The sequence below is a fragment of the Dysidea avara genome, chromosome 8 (assembly GCF_963678975.1).
Source record: "Dysidea avara chromosome 8, odDysAvar1.4, whole genome shotgun sequence".
NCBI classification, from domain to species: domain Eukaryota; kingdom Metazoa; phylum Porifera; class Demospongiae; order Dictyoceratida; family Dysideidae; genus Dysidea; species Dysidea avara.
The window spans coordinates 14,730,003-14,746,608 of NC_089279.1; the positions used below are offsets into that span (position 1 = coordinate 14,730,003).

Consider the following 16,606-nt stretch of genomic DNA (forward strand, 5'->3'; position numbering starts at 1 on the left):
CCCTACCATGACTGAATTGAGGGATAAATGTCTGCTAGTATATCTGCAGATGTAGGCGACCTCCCTTGTTTCCCTACCTATTTATGATCCCTAATTGAACTTAAAATTCTTAATTTTCCTTATACTTGTTGATATTGACAATTGTTGTAGGTAAAACTGCTTACATTAGTGTCTTTAATATCTTTGACGTCAAGTTCAGTGCAAACTTCATTGTTATCAGTCATGCATACTTGACTCCATTATGAGAGTATTTACATGACTGCTCGTGGATGCTATACATTACACATTCCTGATATTGAGCAGCTGTTGTCATACTACATGTGTAGTTGTAGTCTCTGAACTCTTAGTCATTGTCGTCACATTAGTGTCCTCATGCAGTGCTAATAAAAACACACCAGATGGTATGATACTGAGCTAGCTACCTGTCACAAGACATAGAATATGCATAAATTATCATTTGTTATTTCAGCCAAGACCATACCTGCACATTACTATTGGGAATGTGTGACAGCATACATGGAGCCACACTAATTTATGGTATGTTGAAATTTGTAGGTGTGCATGAACCCACAACCACTTACAGAAAGCATACTTTGCTGTCTGCAAAATACATGAAACCACGCCTACTGACTGATTGTTAATGATAAACCTTAGTTTTCCTATAGCAATAACTAATAAGATGTTACTAACTGGAGTACATGTAACTTCTAATTAATACGGATCACATCAGGGTCAAATCCGGGTATGACCTGGATTGCTATCTGGGTCAGTGGTCAGCAAATAGAGTATAATAATCCAGTTTCAATGCTGGCTCATACATATTTTAATTGATCAGTGACATTACTCATTGTTATTAGTGATTGTGATTTGGGATATTGTGGCTGATTTTGCAATATTTAGAATATTTGTAAGAGTTTTACCAAAGATGTGTTGTGTTGTAAATACACCTAAAGCCCTAGAGCTGCAGGACCAAGGGCTGAGTTTGCATACCAACAAATCCTAAATGGTTATGGTGTAAGTAATATACATACATACCAAAACAGCCAAGCTGTGAAAAGTTTGCAGCCCCAAAAAAGCCAGGGTGAGCAAGTTGTGAAATCAAAGGTGGCAGCCAAGAAATGGCTACAATTATGCTACTGTCAATCAATATTAATTAATGATGAGTGATCGCTGTTGCTAGCATCATAACAGCCATTTCTCAGCTACCATAATTTCACTTTTTTTAACCCTAGTTTTTTGGGAGCAACACCTTTTTTCACAGCTTGGCTATTATTGGTGTAGATATGACTTCTTTTTGTATAAGTGCCTAAACCATGAACCGGCTTTGGAGCTAACTTTTCACTTCTTTTTCTTTACTGTATGCAAAAGGGAAAAATTTAATTTTGAAGTATATAATAATGTTAATTACACAAGTACACAGAAAGTTTTCGAATTTTCAACTAAAGTAAGGACCATGGCACATTGATAAAAAGTACTGAAACACGCTGGAGTAGTGCACAATATTACATCACAGTAAAACAACAAGAAATGTTGTATCCCTAATGTGCATTCCATTATGGTATCTTGAGTACAGTAGGGATATAACACATCTTATTGTTTTACTGTGATGTAATATCGTGCACTACTCCAGCTTGTTTCAGTACTTTTTATTGATGTGCTATGGTCCCTACTCTAGTTGAAAATTCCAAATTTTTCTGTGTACTTGTTTGTAAATAACTATTATGTCTGGTGAACCCACATATACCACATCTGAAATGGCACTGTGCTCTCCAGCTATATCAATTATCGTCTGAAAAGTGAAGTATCCATTACACTTCGTTGTCAGCTATGTGCAACCCGTTACGCAGCGTTTTGAATCAAGAACTATTCGAAAAGCACCTCTGCAATCCACGCATACCGAAAGAAATGGTGTCACACGCCCCAGTTATATCAATAATTATCGTCTGAAAAGTGAAGTATCCATTATGCCTTATTGTTGGCTATGTTCAACCCGTTACACAGCAGTATGAATCAAGAATTGTTTGAAAAGCACCTCTGCTATCAAAATAGCCACTGTGACAAATACAGACGATTTCCGTTATGAATGGAAGCCATCACGTGCTATAGCCAAATTGACACTTTTTGATGTCAGCAAAGATGAATGGGACACAAAGGAGGATGCCGGTTAGTCCATGAAGATTGCATTGTACGTACTGTGGTATGCCAAAAGGCACCTCTCGGGCCGAAGCAACGTCGAACAGTGAAAAAATCAAACCTGTAGCCTTAGCCGTTATCGAGTTACACTTGTCTGAAGGAATCAGTCATCAGTCAATTACTCAGTAAGTCAATCAGTCAGTAGAAAATTCTTTTAAATAATATTTTTTTAAATTCCGTAGCAACTTGTTGAAAGCGCTTCGGGTCAATCTGAAAGCTTATTTGGGCTTAGTTTTACCTAACCAATACTGCCTCATCGTCGTTAGGGCAAATTGAGGCTGTTTTTTTGGATGATATTATTTCGTGGGCCATGCGTACTATACCTACTATACAGTACTATCGTACTGTATGATTTAAGGCAATACACCATATGGATTTACCCATATTATTGTATCCGTAGTGGGTATATGGATGCATGCATGCTCCTTATTGTAATGGTACATGTGTGTAAGCATTGTGATGGTTGTTATGCACATACAGTAGATGTGTGAAATATTGTGTCAGTAAAGTACCACTCAAATGCAATGTTGTCTCACCGAAGTGCAAGCGATTACAATTTGCTAATTAAAGGGCATGACACCATGCGAGTATTCATCTTGAATGGAACAGGATAAGTACTCACGTGCTAAACAGGTACCACGCCCTTTAATTAGCAAGTTTTTAATTGCTCACACTCTTGCAAGACAATGTTGCATTTGAACAGTACCATATATGTATGCAAGTGTATACAGTGGAACATATTGCTAAGGACACTTGAAAATGGGGACTCTTGTGTAATCTGGTCACTTTGTAATGGTCCCAAAGTGTCCCTTACCATGTAAATTGACCTGGAAAATCAGCTAGGACACTTTGATAATCAAGACACTTTTGATTGGTCCCAAAGTGACCTTAGTGCACAGGTTTCACTGTAGTATTTAGAATAGGGTAAAGCAAGTAGTGATATAATGTGCATGTTAATATTTACTCACTCGCATATCGCCAAAGAGGCTGTTCTGACTTGATAATTATCTAAATATATTTGATGTTGTCCAAAACAGTGCCAATTAGATCACATGACTTTGGTTTTAATTTAATGCGGCTGAAGGTATTTTTGTGTTATATGTCTTATGATGTAAATGAGTTTTTTATGTTGTGGTTTCTACCAAAATGGAAATAATCTTATAATACATTCAATCTGGCTCGCAAAATAATTATACTTTAACCCTAATTGACAAAAGGGCTAGTTATTACCTACGTTATTGTCTGTGTTGTGATTGAAATGCAAAGTAGATGTTAGTGATGGTAGGTGTACTTGATATGTTGGAAGCTGACTTTTGGTCAGACAGTTGAATATTTTGATTGATCTGTTGATCTCTTCTATTGCATAATTAGCACTTATGTACTTGATGATATTAACAAGTTTAAACTCTTTGTTGCACACAGAATGTTAGCGACTGTTTATCAGACACAGATAGTCGGTCAAAGGAGGTACCAGTTGAATATGTAGGAAAATACCTTCAGCATCTTTGTAAAGAGAGCTCTATAGCTGAAGACTTCCTACACAGTAGATCACAGCCCAGTGCATCAAGCCCATTACTACCAGTAAGTTATTAAGTAGCAATGTAATAATGGAAGCTGGTGATTGTAGATGTATATTAGAGTATTAATCCATTAGAAAACGTCAACATAACTACTTACATGTAAAAAGGGACTGCCTGAGCAAACAATCAATACATAATATCTATCAGTAATACATACATACATACATAAATACGGTATGTACCATTCAAATTAACGTCATCTCGTGAGATTGTGAGCAATTTAAAAACTTGCTAAATAAAGGGTGTGGCTCCCATTTTGCTCACAAGTATTCATCCCATTTCATTTGGGATGAATACTCGTTAGTAAAACGGTTGCCACTCCCTTTAATTAGTGAGTTTTTAAATTGCTTGCACTCTTGTGAGACAACGTCGTTTGAGCGGTGCTGTATATAGATTCACAAATTGGTACAAGTACTGGTTCTGGTGTGCTGCCTTTAAATATAGCATTACCTCATGTGCTACTGGGTTTTTATGTGCATGCAAATCTACATGTATTTCAAATCCCTTTAATAATTCAATTATGTAAAAGTTGTAGCACCTGTGTTTGTGGAGACAATACATGTGTTACTTAACTAAGTATCTTAAAGGATCTGCATGCCTTTGAGAAAATAATGTAAGGCTATTTTACTGTATGCACTGTTCTTGATCTTTTTTCTGTATGAATGTCTTGCCAAATTTCTAAATTTGTGTTTTTACATATGGAGGTTTCAAAATCATATCTTACCCACATCTCTGCTGTATGTAATGTCAGAACATCCAATGGATGTATGCATGCATGATGCTGTTATCCTTTTTAAATGTGTACAGTTTCAGGAGGTTGTGTACTATGCACCTCATTATGACAATGAGAGATTATTACTTTTGTTGATTGAAATCTACAATGGAGTGCCAGAATCCTATGAAGTGTTCCATTGCAATGAGGAGTCTGCTGAAGATGATTTAAAGCTATTTCTGCACAGAGCAACAAAATTTAAGTAAGAGATACAGAACACTGTACTTTCTGCATTTACTTGCAATCCCATGAAACTCAGTGACATCAAACAAGTGATCTGTTGGCCACTATATAGTGCATGTTGCTTAAAATTTATGTGTTGGAGGTTTTTAAAAATGTGTTATTGAGTTAATGATTTGCTTTTCTGACTCATATCAAAAAACTTTGATAAAATTACCGTGTTTAAAAGTCTCCAAAATACTATTGAATGGTGTAATTGAACTTGTTAAAGGAGAAACAAGGACCCAGATGAATGTGAAAGGGTTAAAATGTCAAACAATTGTAAAAGGCATTATTCGGTGGTATAAAGGGATTGCTCTGCCAATTACGTAGTAGTGGATAAATCAAATTAAAGTCTTCATTGTTTATGAATATGTTGACTTTTATAAATGATGCTTCAGCGGAATTCAGCAATTAAAATTATTAAACAACTTGAAAACAAAATAATTCTTAATTATGATATAAATAATTTACATCATGATAGGTCATGTGTAATGTATTTAAAGCTGTTTACAAGTGAAATTGTAAGCTACCTGTTTTTGAGTTCTAAGTACAGAAGCAGATGTTGCCATAGTTATGCCCATATATTAAAGCTACTATAGGTACATTTTAGTTTTAGTTGACTGTGTTGTTCTGGACAAATTCAAATGTCAAATTAACTAATGTACAGTCCATTCCTAATTTCACATTACCACGCATCATGCCATGCAGCCACATGCACATGGTGTGGATAATGCAGTAACATCATATGGGCCAAGCAGCCACATTGTCTGGCTTGCCCAGCCACATTGTCTGGCCACATTGTGTAGGCCATGCAGCCACATTGTATAGGCTAGGGGTCCGGGAATTATGTCTGTATAATTTTGAGCGTAATGATAGGTTAAAAGAATTGGGAAATATTCTGGCATTTTGAAGTGATTTAAGAGCATAATTGGCATAATATATACAATTTCACAAGAGTTGAGATCAAGATACTCTAATAGAACAGCCAGTGGAATAATCTTTACTCTATTACAACATTTCTAAGCATCTTGCCAGCTAAAAAAGATAGCTTTAGAACAGAATGATTACTACTGAAAAATCTTTCTAAACATTAAAAATTGCTAAAGTCGAATGTCTTTTTATGAAAATTGAGAATAATTTGGAGAATAATCTGTTCATTTTGTGAATAATGAAACCATAATGATAACTTTTTTGGAACAGAATAACGATGAAAATTTGGAACATAATTCCCTAAGGCCTGGTGTAGGCCACCCAGCCACATCATGTCAGCCATGCAACCTAAACTACATGTGGTAGCACTACAACACTAGCCACACATGTTCCTAAGTCTAGAGCCATGTCCTTGATTCCAAGCCAAGCCTGTCTGTGTGATGCAATGCTAAAATTATAGGCGCGTGTTCACCATACCAGTTTGTATTATTTTTAAACTCTAGGTTGATACTCTTCATCACTTTATCCTGTCATTTGTACATAACAAAAAGGAGAACTACAAAATTTGAAGTTTCCTCCTCAGTATGGCAGCAGGCAAGGCTGGCTTGTGATATATTTGAATTACGTATAATTGTTTGACTATACTATCCGATTTATAGTAGCAAAAACCAACTGCTAGACTGACAAGAAAATTCACTATGGCTGCATACTGTATGTAGTGCACCATTGTTTACTTCATGAATTCGTTGTATTTACTGTTGAGTGATTAGCAAATATCAGTAGGTCATATGATTTAGCCATGGAGTCAATCACAGTACAGGTACATTGACAATCATCTGTTAAGTAAATGAGTTTTACATGCATATTTAAAACCAAGTTAATGTAGGAGCTATTAATTATGCAGACATTAATTAGAAATGTTAGTGAGTGTTAACTGGAATTTGCGCTTGCGCAGTGTTCAACACATGCCTCCTAGTGTGAACAGCATGACCTGTCAGTTGTTAAGGGTGAGCCATCATGCCACAGATAAAGAGGACAAAAGAAAGAATCCAGAGGACAAAAGGAAGACCCCAGCAAATTGAAACCTATGGGCAAGTGTCTTCTCTTTGCACCACAGCGAAACTGGAAGAGGAGGATAGACAGACGTCTTCTCTTAGAGCAACAGCAAAACTAATGAACTGAAGACGGAGGATAGAGATTGGATAACACGAAACCCTGGATGGCGGGCACCGCTCTGAATGTGATGGAGGAGTGGCATCATCGTGGGGTCTGTGCTACTATGTCAATAGTCATGGATAGACTGCCACATCATACACCGTCGAGAACATCCCAATATGATCAACACTAGATTGCATGGCGATGAAGGTAACACTCACTAACATTCACCTGATTCACCTGCAAGTGCGGGGAAACTGCAGGAATGCTTTGCGAGTGTACTTATATGGGACCATGTGAATTTCGATTGTGGATAATGTCGTAAGAACAATGACAAGGTGCTGCTGAGAGGCCCAACGTAAGTGTATCAACACGAGCATGCAGATCGTTTCGATTGTGGGTATGCAATTAAACACAGGAAACCCAAATGCGAGCTGAACAGCTAATAATCAAGCTTAAGTGACACTATAAAGTACTTGCTATACTAGCCATGAATAAACTAAAGCAGTGAATATGTTTACAGCGCTATAATGGCCTAGTCAAGTAAGCGCCATGCCCAGTCACTACGCGTGTGTGACGTCGCGACAGGTGTCAAAACAGCAATATAAAAGATGATTCAAGTGCACTATAGTACTTACTTTACTAGCCATGAATAAACTAAAGTAGTGAGTAATATTGTTAACACTAATGGCCAAATCAATTTAGCGCTACACCTAGTGTCTGGACATCGCCACGTGACTATACAATCAAAACAGCAATATAAACTAACCTGTGACCTTCTTCATTCAGTAAAACAACAAACTATCTTCTTCACCAAGTCCATGATCTATGCTTTGGCCCACTTTACAAAATTAAAACCCACTATCGATCCTGTGAAGTGTCACTATATTAAAGTAGAGGAGATCACACAGTTTCATCAAAGAAATCAGATGATTTCTGAGAATGCTTGGAATGAATTAATGAGAATAGGAGGTAGTATATACAAGTTGTATCCCTCCTAGGAGGGATATAACTTGTATATACTACCTCCATTTCTCGTTAATGCACTCCTGAGCACTGATAGCAGTGCTATTATACCACTTATACACCTTCTTTTCCCTTTGAAGTGAGGTGTGAAAGTGGTATATATATATATATATATTTTATTTTTTTTTTTTTTTGGGGGGGGGGGAGGAGGCACTGCCTCCATACTATTTGATTGGAGGGTTTGTTTTGCCACCCTTGCTCCATGAGTGGCCTTTGGTATACCAATTGGTTTTAGCTTTATCCATGTGTAGCATTTGCTTATCCATGCAAAAACACGTGTTGCCATGCATGCATGTGTGAAGTTATAAGTGGACTATACTGTAGATTCATTGGCACAAATTTATGGTGTAAACTCACTTGCTAAATGACAACTTCAAATCCAAAAGCAATGAAATATATGCAGGGTATAAAAATAAACTAAAACTTGTTACAATATATAATCATTTAAGTGTAGCAACTTTTTTATCTGTTCATTTAGGACTCACTGCCAGACTAAAGGTTACACCATTAGTCACACAATGATATTTCATACATCCATTGAAAACACATGCTGCCATACAGTACTTTAAGTTCAATAATTCCTTACAGGTGTCAAAAATTCACAATTCTAGAAGTCAACAGACTGCCTTACAAGCTACAGGAAGTAAGTTCACAAAATTGCTGAATGATAAATCTATGTTTAATTTTGTTAAGTTAATATTGTGCTACTTATAAAAACAAGCTCCCATGTAATTATTGTAGTACATTACTATCCTTTAACTAAAAAGGAATCTATCAGCCATGTATTTACACAAAACTTCAATATGGTATAGGTAATCAGTTTTTTTTTTGCTTTGTAAAGTAATTTATTAGTATAATTCAATGTATTTTGTTAATTATTTTGTAATTCATTAATCATCTTGTAGTGTTAAGGAAACACAACTGCAATGTGAATCCCGAATTATGCAAAGAATTATCGTCTTGATTGTTTTTGTAGCTTGTCTATCATGTTTTCTTACAAACATTTTGAAGGAAAAGCCTCAAGGCTACTCTTCACTTTCACGGGGATGCACTCCCTTTCAAATCAAAAGGGTTCACTATTCCTGCTAGTCTCATTGTTTTTCTGCCATTTAATGCCCATCAAGATGTAGAATTCAGTGGAATGAAAGGTGTTCACATCTCCAGAAACTTTCTTCACTTGTATTTCAAACCAGCACAAATAAACTATCTGTAAACAAAACCCACTTGCCTGGAAGTTAAATATAGCCTATCTCTATAGAGCTTTCATTTCATGCATACAGGTGACTTTCAGCGTAAACCATTTTGTGTGTCTGTGGAAAGACGGATAAACATGCAAACAAACAACCATGTACAATTTTGTGAAAACAATTTCAGGACTCCAGCAGGCAGACGGGACAGGCAGGCAATGTAACAACATTCAGGTTAACATTTATGCATTAATCAATGCTACTTACAAAGTTATCTGGTATCTGAAGTTATGTATTTGTTTACTTCTTTGTGTGGACTTACTAAGTGTGTTGTATAATGTGATGACCAATCAAGTATACTGTGTCCCCTTTGTGTAGCTTATAGTACATCATCATTCACAAAAAATGGAACCTGCTGCTTACTTGACTTATATTGAAACTGGAAAGTCAGTTTTAGATGAAGTACCTTGGGTTAAGGTGGAAGAATGTAAGGTATGATAATTATTACAAACATAAACACATTGGTTTGTAATAAAATTAATTGTGATTAATGAAACATGGAATCCTACATATGTACATGTTCATTAACTTATGATCTCAACCATGTAAAGTGCAAACATGCCATATAGCGAGTTAGTATCAAGGATAAAAATTTTCGCTGATGACTAATCTAATTAACTGTTGAGGATAAAATTCATAAACCATTGGTACTAACAGCCTAAAGTAGTGTACTGAATGACTTGCTAGCAACAATTCGCTAGTAAATTGTTCAGGAATAGAACATCATTTACAAAAGTGGTGACAATTAACCCATGTATATATATATACACCATTTAGTCAACAAAACCTTGTTTAAATTTAGTTTACTATGTTATGATTGTATGAACATACAGGCAGTGAATTAAAAGTTAATCAATAAATGAGTTTTGGAGTGATTAGTAGGGTTTGTAGTGCTGAAAGAAGGAATACTATATATACCTGGTGTTACGCAACTCCTACTACAGTAAGTAACAGTTTATTAATGCAAACTTGTATGACTAAAACTGATATTAACTGTTTACAACTTATTTAGGTGACATAAGTTATTTTAATTTCAATAGTGTTGTGCTCCTATATTGTTTCGTCATGCATGAGGTAATAGCACATACTGTTTGTTAAGCTGAAATTAACAATATTTTCAAACTTTTAACTATACATATACTGATAGCAGTAGTTAAAGCATTTGTGAAATGTGACCGGATCTGCAAGTATTCCAGTTGGTGCAATAAAAATAGAAGGCCTTTTCAATGCATAAAATATTTGTGACTGGATCTACAGAACCCCATAAGTTAGCACAGTTTTCCAATTCTATTTTATTAATCTAGATAACCAAAGAAATCGTCAACCGAAGTTTCGGCTCTAAGCCAAAAGCTTTTAAAGTTAAAGTGCAACAAAGTGGCAACAACAGAAAGATCAATTTGTACAATGACAATATGGAAAATAAACTAAAGGTGCTTAATTAAATGGTCATGACTTATGAATACTTTCTCTACCAAGATGCAACTTACATCATCAGGCTATCCATGAACAAGCAAATTCATTGCTGAGTAGTTGTCTTCCAGACCCATCCTACAACCAGAACGCAGGCACAAACATTAGAAGAAAATCTATTGGGAACTGCTTGTCCGATCGAGGCAGACTAACTCTCCAAGGTTTTCGCTGTTATCACTTTCCTTCATCATGAAACAAGTGCTCAAAAATTAGCGGAATTTTTTTGACTTTGTAAATATTTACCCATTACGTTTATTGCATTCTACTGTAAAAGTAGGCATGAGTCCTACCTTAAATGTGTTACTCTGTGCTATATTTTTGCTGATACAAATTTAAATTTTTTTCATGCAGAAAAGTGGACCTGAGATCACTTTGGAAAAAGTTAAAATCATGTGTGAGGAACTTGTCAACAATGACAATGCCAATTTTTACTTAGAGTTAGTCTATGGATGTGCTGGTATGTAGTATAAATGCATACACGATAATATAAGCATTGTCCATGTAAAAATGTCATATAATTTTAATAAGGCGGTCTACAAGCATCATGTCTACCTGTGTATTATGTACCAGAATTAAATCTGGATCAATTCATCTGGTTTACTTGGGTCATTTGGGTTACATTTTGTCCAGGTCAAGTTAGTCTCATCTGCTTCTAACCTGGCCTAGTTTGGATGAGACCACTTGTGATAATAAAATAATGTGTTGATTGTACTGAAAGAAATGCAGGTGTAGCATCATATTTGGAAACTTACACCCCATTCACACTATCTTCTAACCAGGGTAGAACACAGCACGGCTCGAAACAAGTTGCACTCGACCATGCCAAACTGGATTCAACATGGCACAACAAGGAGAGGCGGGCTGGAACGGGTTGGCCCTATATAGGGTACAGTGTGAATGCATTCTGAGTTGGCCAACTCATATACTGTAACGTGCTTCTGTTGGCCACACAACGAGTATATTCTATGCTCGAAAACCTTTCTTCATAAGGGCTATGATGTACCATAGTTCTGGTAGACTTTGTGACAGTTACTCTCGAACAATGCGTTAATATTCCTGGTGAAAATGCACCCAATAACTTAAACATGGTGTCTATAACATTATACGACTTATTTCAGCTGGTTCTACACTTCCTCGCTACAATTGTAGTGCCTTTTTATTAAGCTCCTAAATAATCAAAAGCTCGTGCTCTGGTCTTAGCTAATTATTAATTATTATTCGGCGCTTGCGCTATTGAGCTCGTGTTAGATGCAGTAGTGTGAACAAGTGCCAACCTGAGTACAATAACCTGAGTTGAAAACACTCTGGCTAACCCAGGATAGTGTGAACAGGGTGTTATATATGAATCATGCCAACTTATTGGGAATGTGTGTTGCTGTCTGCAGACATATGCAGAGCCACGCCCACTTATCAAAATTGTGGGTTGCTGTCTGTAGACTTATGTTGAGCCACATCCATGTATTGATTGTTGCTTTTACATGTTCAAAATACTGTTTGTACAGTTGGTACTTATTTACTTTGTTCCTGTGCATATGTATACAATAAATGCAGGGTATAATAGTTCCTCACTAGGAGAACTAGAGTACATCATCCTGGCCCAAAAAGATACATTTTGTGCTCTGCATCACAATATTATTGGTAAGGACATTTGTTTTGATTAAACCTGGTCAGATCCAGATCCCATTCAATTGCAAAATTACTATTTGGGTCAGCTGGTCAGCCTTTTCAACTGTAATGTGCACAGATGCACACTTGTGTCATTATACATTATGCAATTTGCGAAATTTTGTAAGATGATGTGTATATCCTTCTCTTTGCTTAGGTGATGGGAAAACACATTACATCAGAAAACAACTTCATGAAGGCGATGTAATCATTGCAGTGAATGAATCCTTTACTGTATTAAATACCATAATGAAATTACAACAGCTAACTCCTTACCAGAAGAACTGTGCAATTTTCTTTAATTTTACTGTTGTGCCACCACCGGTATGTTGGTCCCATATGTACATATTTTCATTAATGCTTATCGTCGTCATTGCTGTTATTGTATTTGATAGAGTTCTGCAACATCAGAAGAAAAGTTGAAGTACAAAAGGCATACTGATATGTTAGCATGGTTTTTCTGCAAGTTGCTACTGTTTGGATATGTAGAAGATTTAGACACCGGAATGGCGTTTAGACTGCCTGGTGGTCTCCAATGGAAAATATTTGTAGAAGTACGTTATTGCACATACACGTATGTACCTATGTATTTACATAAAACATATCATATACTCTTATGGTGTAATAACTTGGTTAAAATTTACCTAGCTTGCCAATGATTGAAGCTACATGTACCAAATTATCACACGTTTTACACACCATTTCCATACCATCTAATGCATTCGCTGTACAAGTAACTAAGCTTCCCACCATTTTTTCAAACAACTGTGCCAAGGAAGCTCCAATAGGTGTGGTGGGTTGGGAGGGTGAGGGGTTGTTTTCAAAGTAAAAGAGGTATGTGTAGGGATGAATTAGATCAAATTATGGGCTACTCAGGGCTCAAAACTGAGACCAGTTTTTCCATCAGATCCAGCCACATGTAATCATTGGCAGCTAAATTTTGATAGGGGTACCTAAGCAAGCAGCTGTAAAATGTTGCTATATAGACTTTTAACATTTACAACAATATCTATCATATCAGTACATCACACATTGTTACTATACCACACAGGATCACAAAGTTCCCTTCCCCCTCCAGAAATAGTTGCCATATTTCAATCTCACAATGCCTTCACTGCACATTAGCAGTGTTTGTTTGTTTAGCCCATAATGACCCAAATTCTATGCTAAGTTTCTATGTTTAAAGGTTTTATTTAAAGATGACAAATAGAAATTGTTGCTCATGTCATGATATCATTATAGGAAACCAAACTGGATACAATTGTTTCACTATTATTATATTTGCCAACATGTTTGCACAACTATCTAATTACTTGTCGTCCACTTGTTGTCCTCTCTAATTACTTGATGTCCACTTGTTGTTTACTGCAATACTTAAGTGAATTTACTGATAGTAACACACATGCCACACCAAGACTAGAATTTCATTTCAAAGCATTAGCATTCTAATTAGTGTGGCAATGCCTGGGTAGTGCACTCCCACAGGCTGTAAATGATGGCACCCGAGGATTTCATATACCGTATTATTAACTAGAATAATGGCTAGTCCCCTATTAGTCAATGTAGGTATACAGTTTTAAAGGCCACTTTGTTCTGAGGAAAAAATATACATTTGTTCTCTTAATCAGTCTTGATTCTTCCTGTGAAATGGTGGCAATTTGCTCTTTTACAAGTGGAAGGAAAAATTAGGAAGATTAAGGATCAAAGAAAAAAGTAGTGAAACAAGGGATACGTAGCTAAAAAGTAGTCAAACAAGAGTGGTTGTCTTGCTTGTAGATATACTAATGGACATGTACTTCAGTCTATAACCAAGACTGAATCAGAGATTAAATGATCATTAGTATATCTGCAGGCATACACAACCTCTCTTGTTTCACTGTTTTTTAGCTATCCCTTGTTTTGCTACATTTTTTCAGATCCATACTTTTCTTTCTACTTGTTTGTTTCCCTTTTTATAATGTAATTATGACTAATGAACCCACCCATTCTTTCTTTTGATGCAGCTGCATGAACCCATTCTTCCCTTGCACTTGTTTGTTTGCTTTCTTTATAATGTAGTTCTGAATAATGAACCAGTACAAACCGCATCAAAAGAAAGAATGACACCAGGCATGTCATAAAATTAATTTACCATCTGAACGCACGCTCCAATAATCAATTACTGTACTGAAAAGTGAAGTTGCCATTGCACTGCATTTTCAACTATTTTCACCTGTTACACAGGACAAAATGACATCAAACAGTAAAGAAATCAAGCCTGTAGTGTTATCTATTGTGGAGTTATGCTTGGCTGGAGGCATCAGTCAGGCAGACAGGCAGGCAAACAATTCAGACAGTCTGTCAGTTAGTAGAAACCGAATGGCTTGGGGTTGGTCTGAAGACGTTTTTGGGCTTGGTCATGCCTAACCAATAGTGCCAGTATGTAGAATTCTAGGAAAACGGGAACGGAAAGTGGAAACGGGAACAATCAACGGAAAATGCCTGATACTGGTCATCGTGCCAATACAAAAGTTGGACTTTACAGCACAATGCTTCTTTGCAGCATTGTTGGATTCTTACACTAAAACGATTGAAACACTTTAGTAGAGCAGTCAAAAATGCCTTGTTAACTATCCCATGAGAGACCCATATTGATGGTCTGTGAATTGATGGGCTATAGCTGTCATTGATTGACAGCTAGTGCCTACGGTAAGCTGTACCTGCAACCTCAGGGAAAAGTCACATGATGGGCACATGGTAGCTGCAGTATGTGTAGGTGCATGGCTTCAATGAGGAGACTAAGGACATGCAACATGAGTAGTCATGGGGACTCTTCTTGAAGCCACTCCATTGCGCATGCTGCATGCATACTCCCATCATATGATTTTTTATCTGGAAGCAGTAGGTGCAGTTTTTGAAGCCTATAATGGGTACTGTCAGGTAACTAGAATACTTTGTGTATCTCTGTATTCATCAGTATTAATTTAATGTTTAAATATTTTATGGTTTTAAAGGAGTAGCTAACTTTCAATGTTGATGACTTAGCTAATGTGGGTCCCTGATGAGATGGGTAGCATTCTTGACTGCTCTATTAGAGTACTTTAATGCAGGTGACCGCTCTATTAGAGTGTTTTGATCATTTTAGTGAAAGGATTCAAGCAATGCCACAAAGAACCATTGTGTGTCCAACCTGGATATTGGATGACCTTTATTAGGCATTTTCTGTGGGTCGTTCCCGTTCTTGTTTTCCATTCCTGTCCCATTCCCGTTTTCCTCTAATTCTACCTACCCAAGCTGTCATAAAGTAAAAGTGAGGCTGGTTTCTGGATGATATTTTTGGGCAAAAAAGCCAAACCTCCATGATCCCTAATATACAGTATGACCATACTATATGATTTAGTACAATTTAGTCATGCTATTTGCACTAGAAGGCACACGTTAAATGTTGTGTATGTACAAACTCCAGCTTATGCTCACTAATTACAGTGGAACCTCGATTATCCAAACTAATTGGGGAAAGGGCATTCATATAATTGAACAGTATGTAAAATCAAACATCCATACATTTATATACAGAGCTTTGCTCGACTACTCTAATAAAGCTTACACTTGTTGACAAATACTCTAATTGAGGAGTCAATTTGGTGTTTGGATAATCGAGCGTTTGGTTAATTGATGTTCAAATAACAGAGGTTCCACTGTAATGCGTTTTGGTTCTAGTAGCACTACTATGGTTTAAATGTGCTATTTGTAGTATGGTGCGTGGGCAGGTAAAAGGCTGCTGCCAGTGTTACAAATCAGTGTAAACTGGTTTACAAATAATTGTAACATGGTTAAGTACCTCCTTTTGGCCACACAGTCTGGCCACTAATTAGTTCAAAGACATCAAACGAAACCAAACACCAGACCAACACAGGAAGTCACAATGCAAAGCAATGAATTACATCAAGGAGATGAATCGCTCTGGAAAAAAAACACCAGCACTCACTCATCTGAATGAATGGTAAGCAGTATAACCACTGGGCTGATCCTGTAGTATATACCACAGCTTGTTTGTCAATAAAATAAGCTAACCGAGGCTATTTATATAGCACTGCACCTTTCAGATCAGACATTTCAGCTACACCCATCTAAACGATGTGAAACAGTACAACAGGTGGCGTAATTAGCATTGATATACACCTCGCGCTTGTGCATGGGAAATGCGCTACCAATGAACAAACTAGCTACAGTAACAATGATTTAACTAGCCATCAAGACAATAATTACTGAGTAAAATCTTTCCTTGTACACAAAACTCAGTAGTAGCCAATTTTTTCTTGATGTTACAATTAGGTGCCTTTGATACGTGCACGCCCCATACCACA

General features: G+C 36.6%; 1 protein-coding gene across 1 annotated transcript in view; it reads left to right on the forward strand.

Moving 5' to 3' along the window:
* The window catches only part of LOC136263050 (uncharacterized), a 308,373-nt gene that overhangs the window by 162,844 nt on the left and 128,923 nt on the right, over positions 1-16,606 (forward strand). The window contains exons 22-28 of the mRNA XM_066057501.1: positions 3,616-3,774; positions 4,581-4,747; positions 8,467-8,521; positions 9,444-9,557; positions 10,947-11,052; positions 12,418-12,584; positions 12,656-12,814. Of these exons, the coding sequence (XP_065913573.1) occupies positions 3,616-3,774; positions 4,581-4,747; positions 8,467-8,521; positions 9,444-9,557; positions 10,947-11,052; positions 12,418-12,584; positions 12,656-12,814 (927 nt within the window). The remainder of the gene's footprint in view (positions 1-3,615; positions 3,775-4,580; positions 4,748-8,466; positions 8,522-9,443; positions 9,558-10,946; positions 11,053-12,417; positions 12,585-12,655; positions 12,815-16,606) is intronic.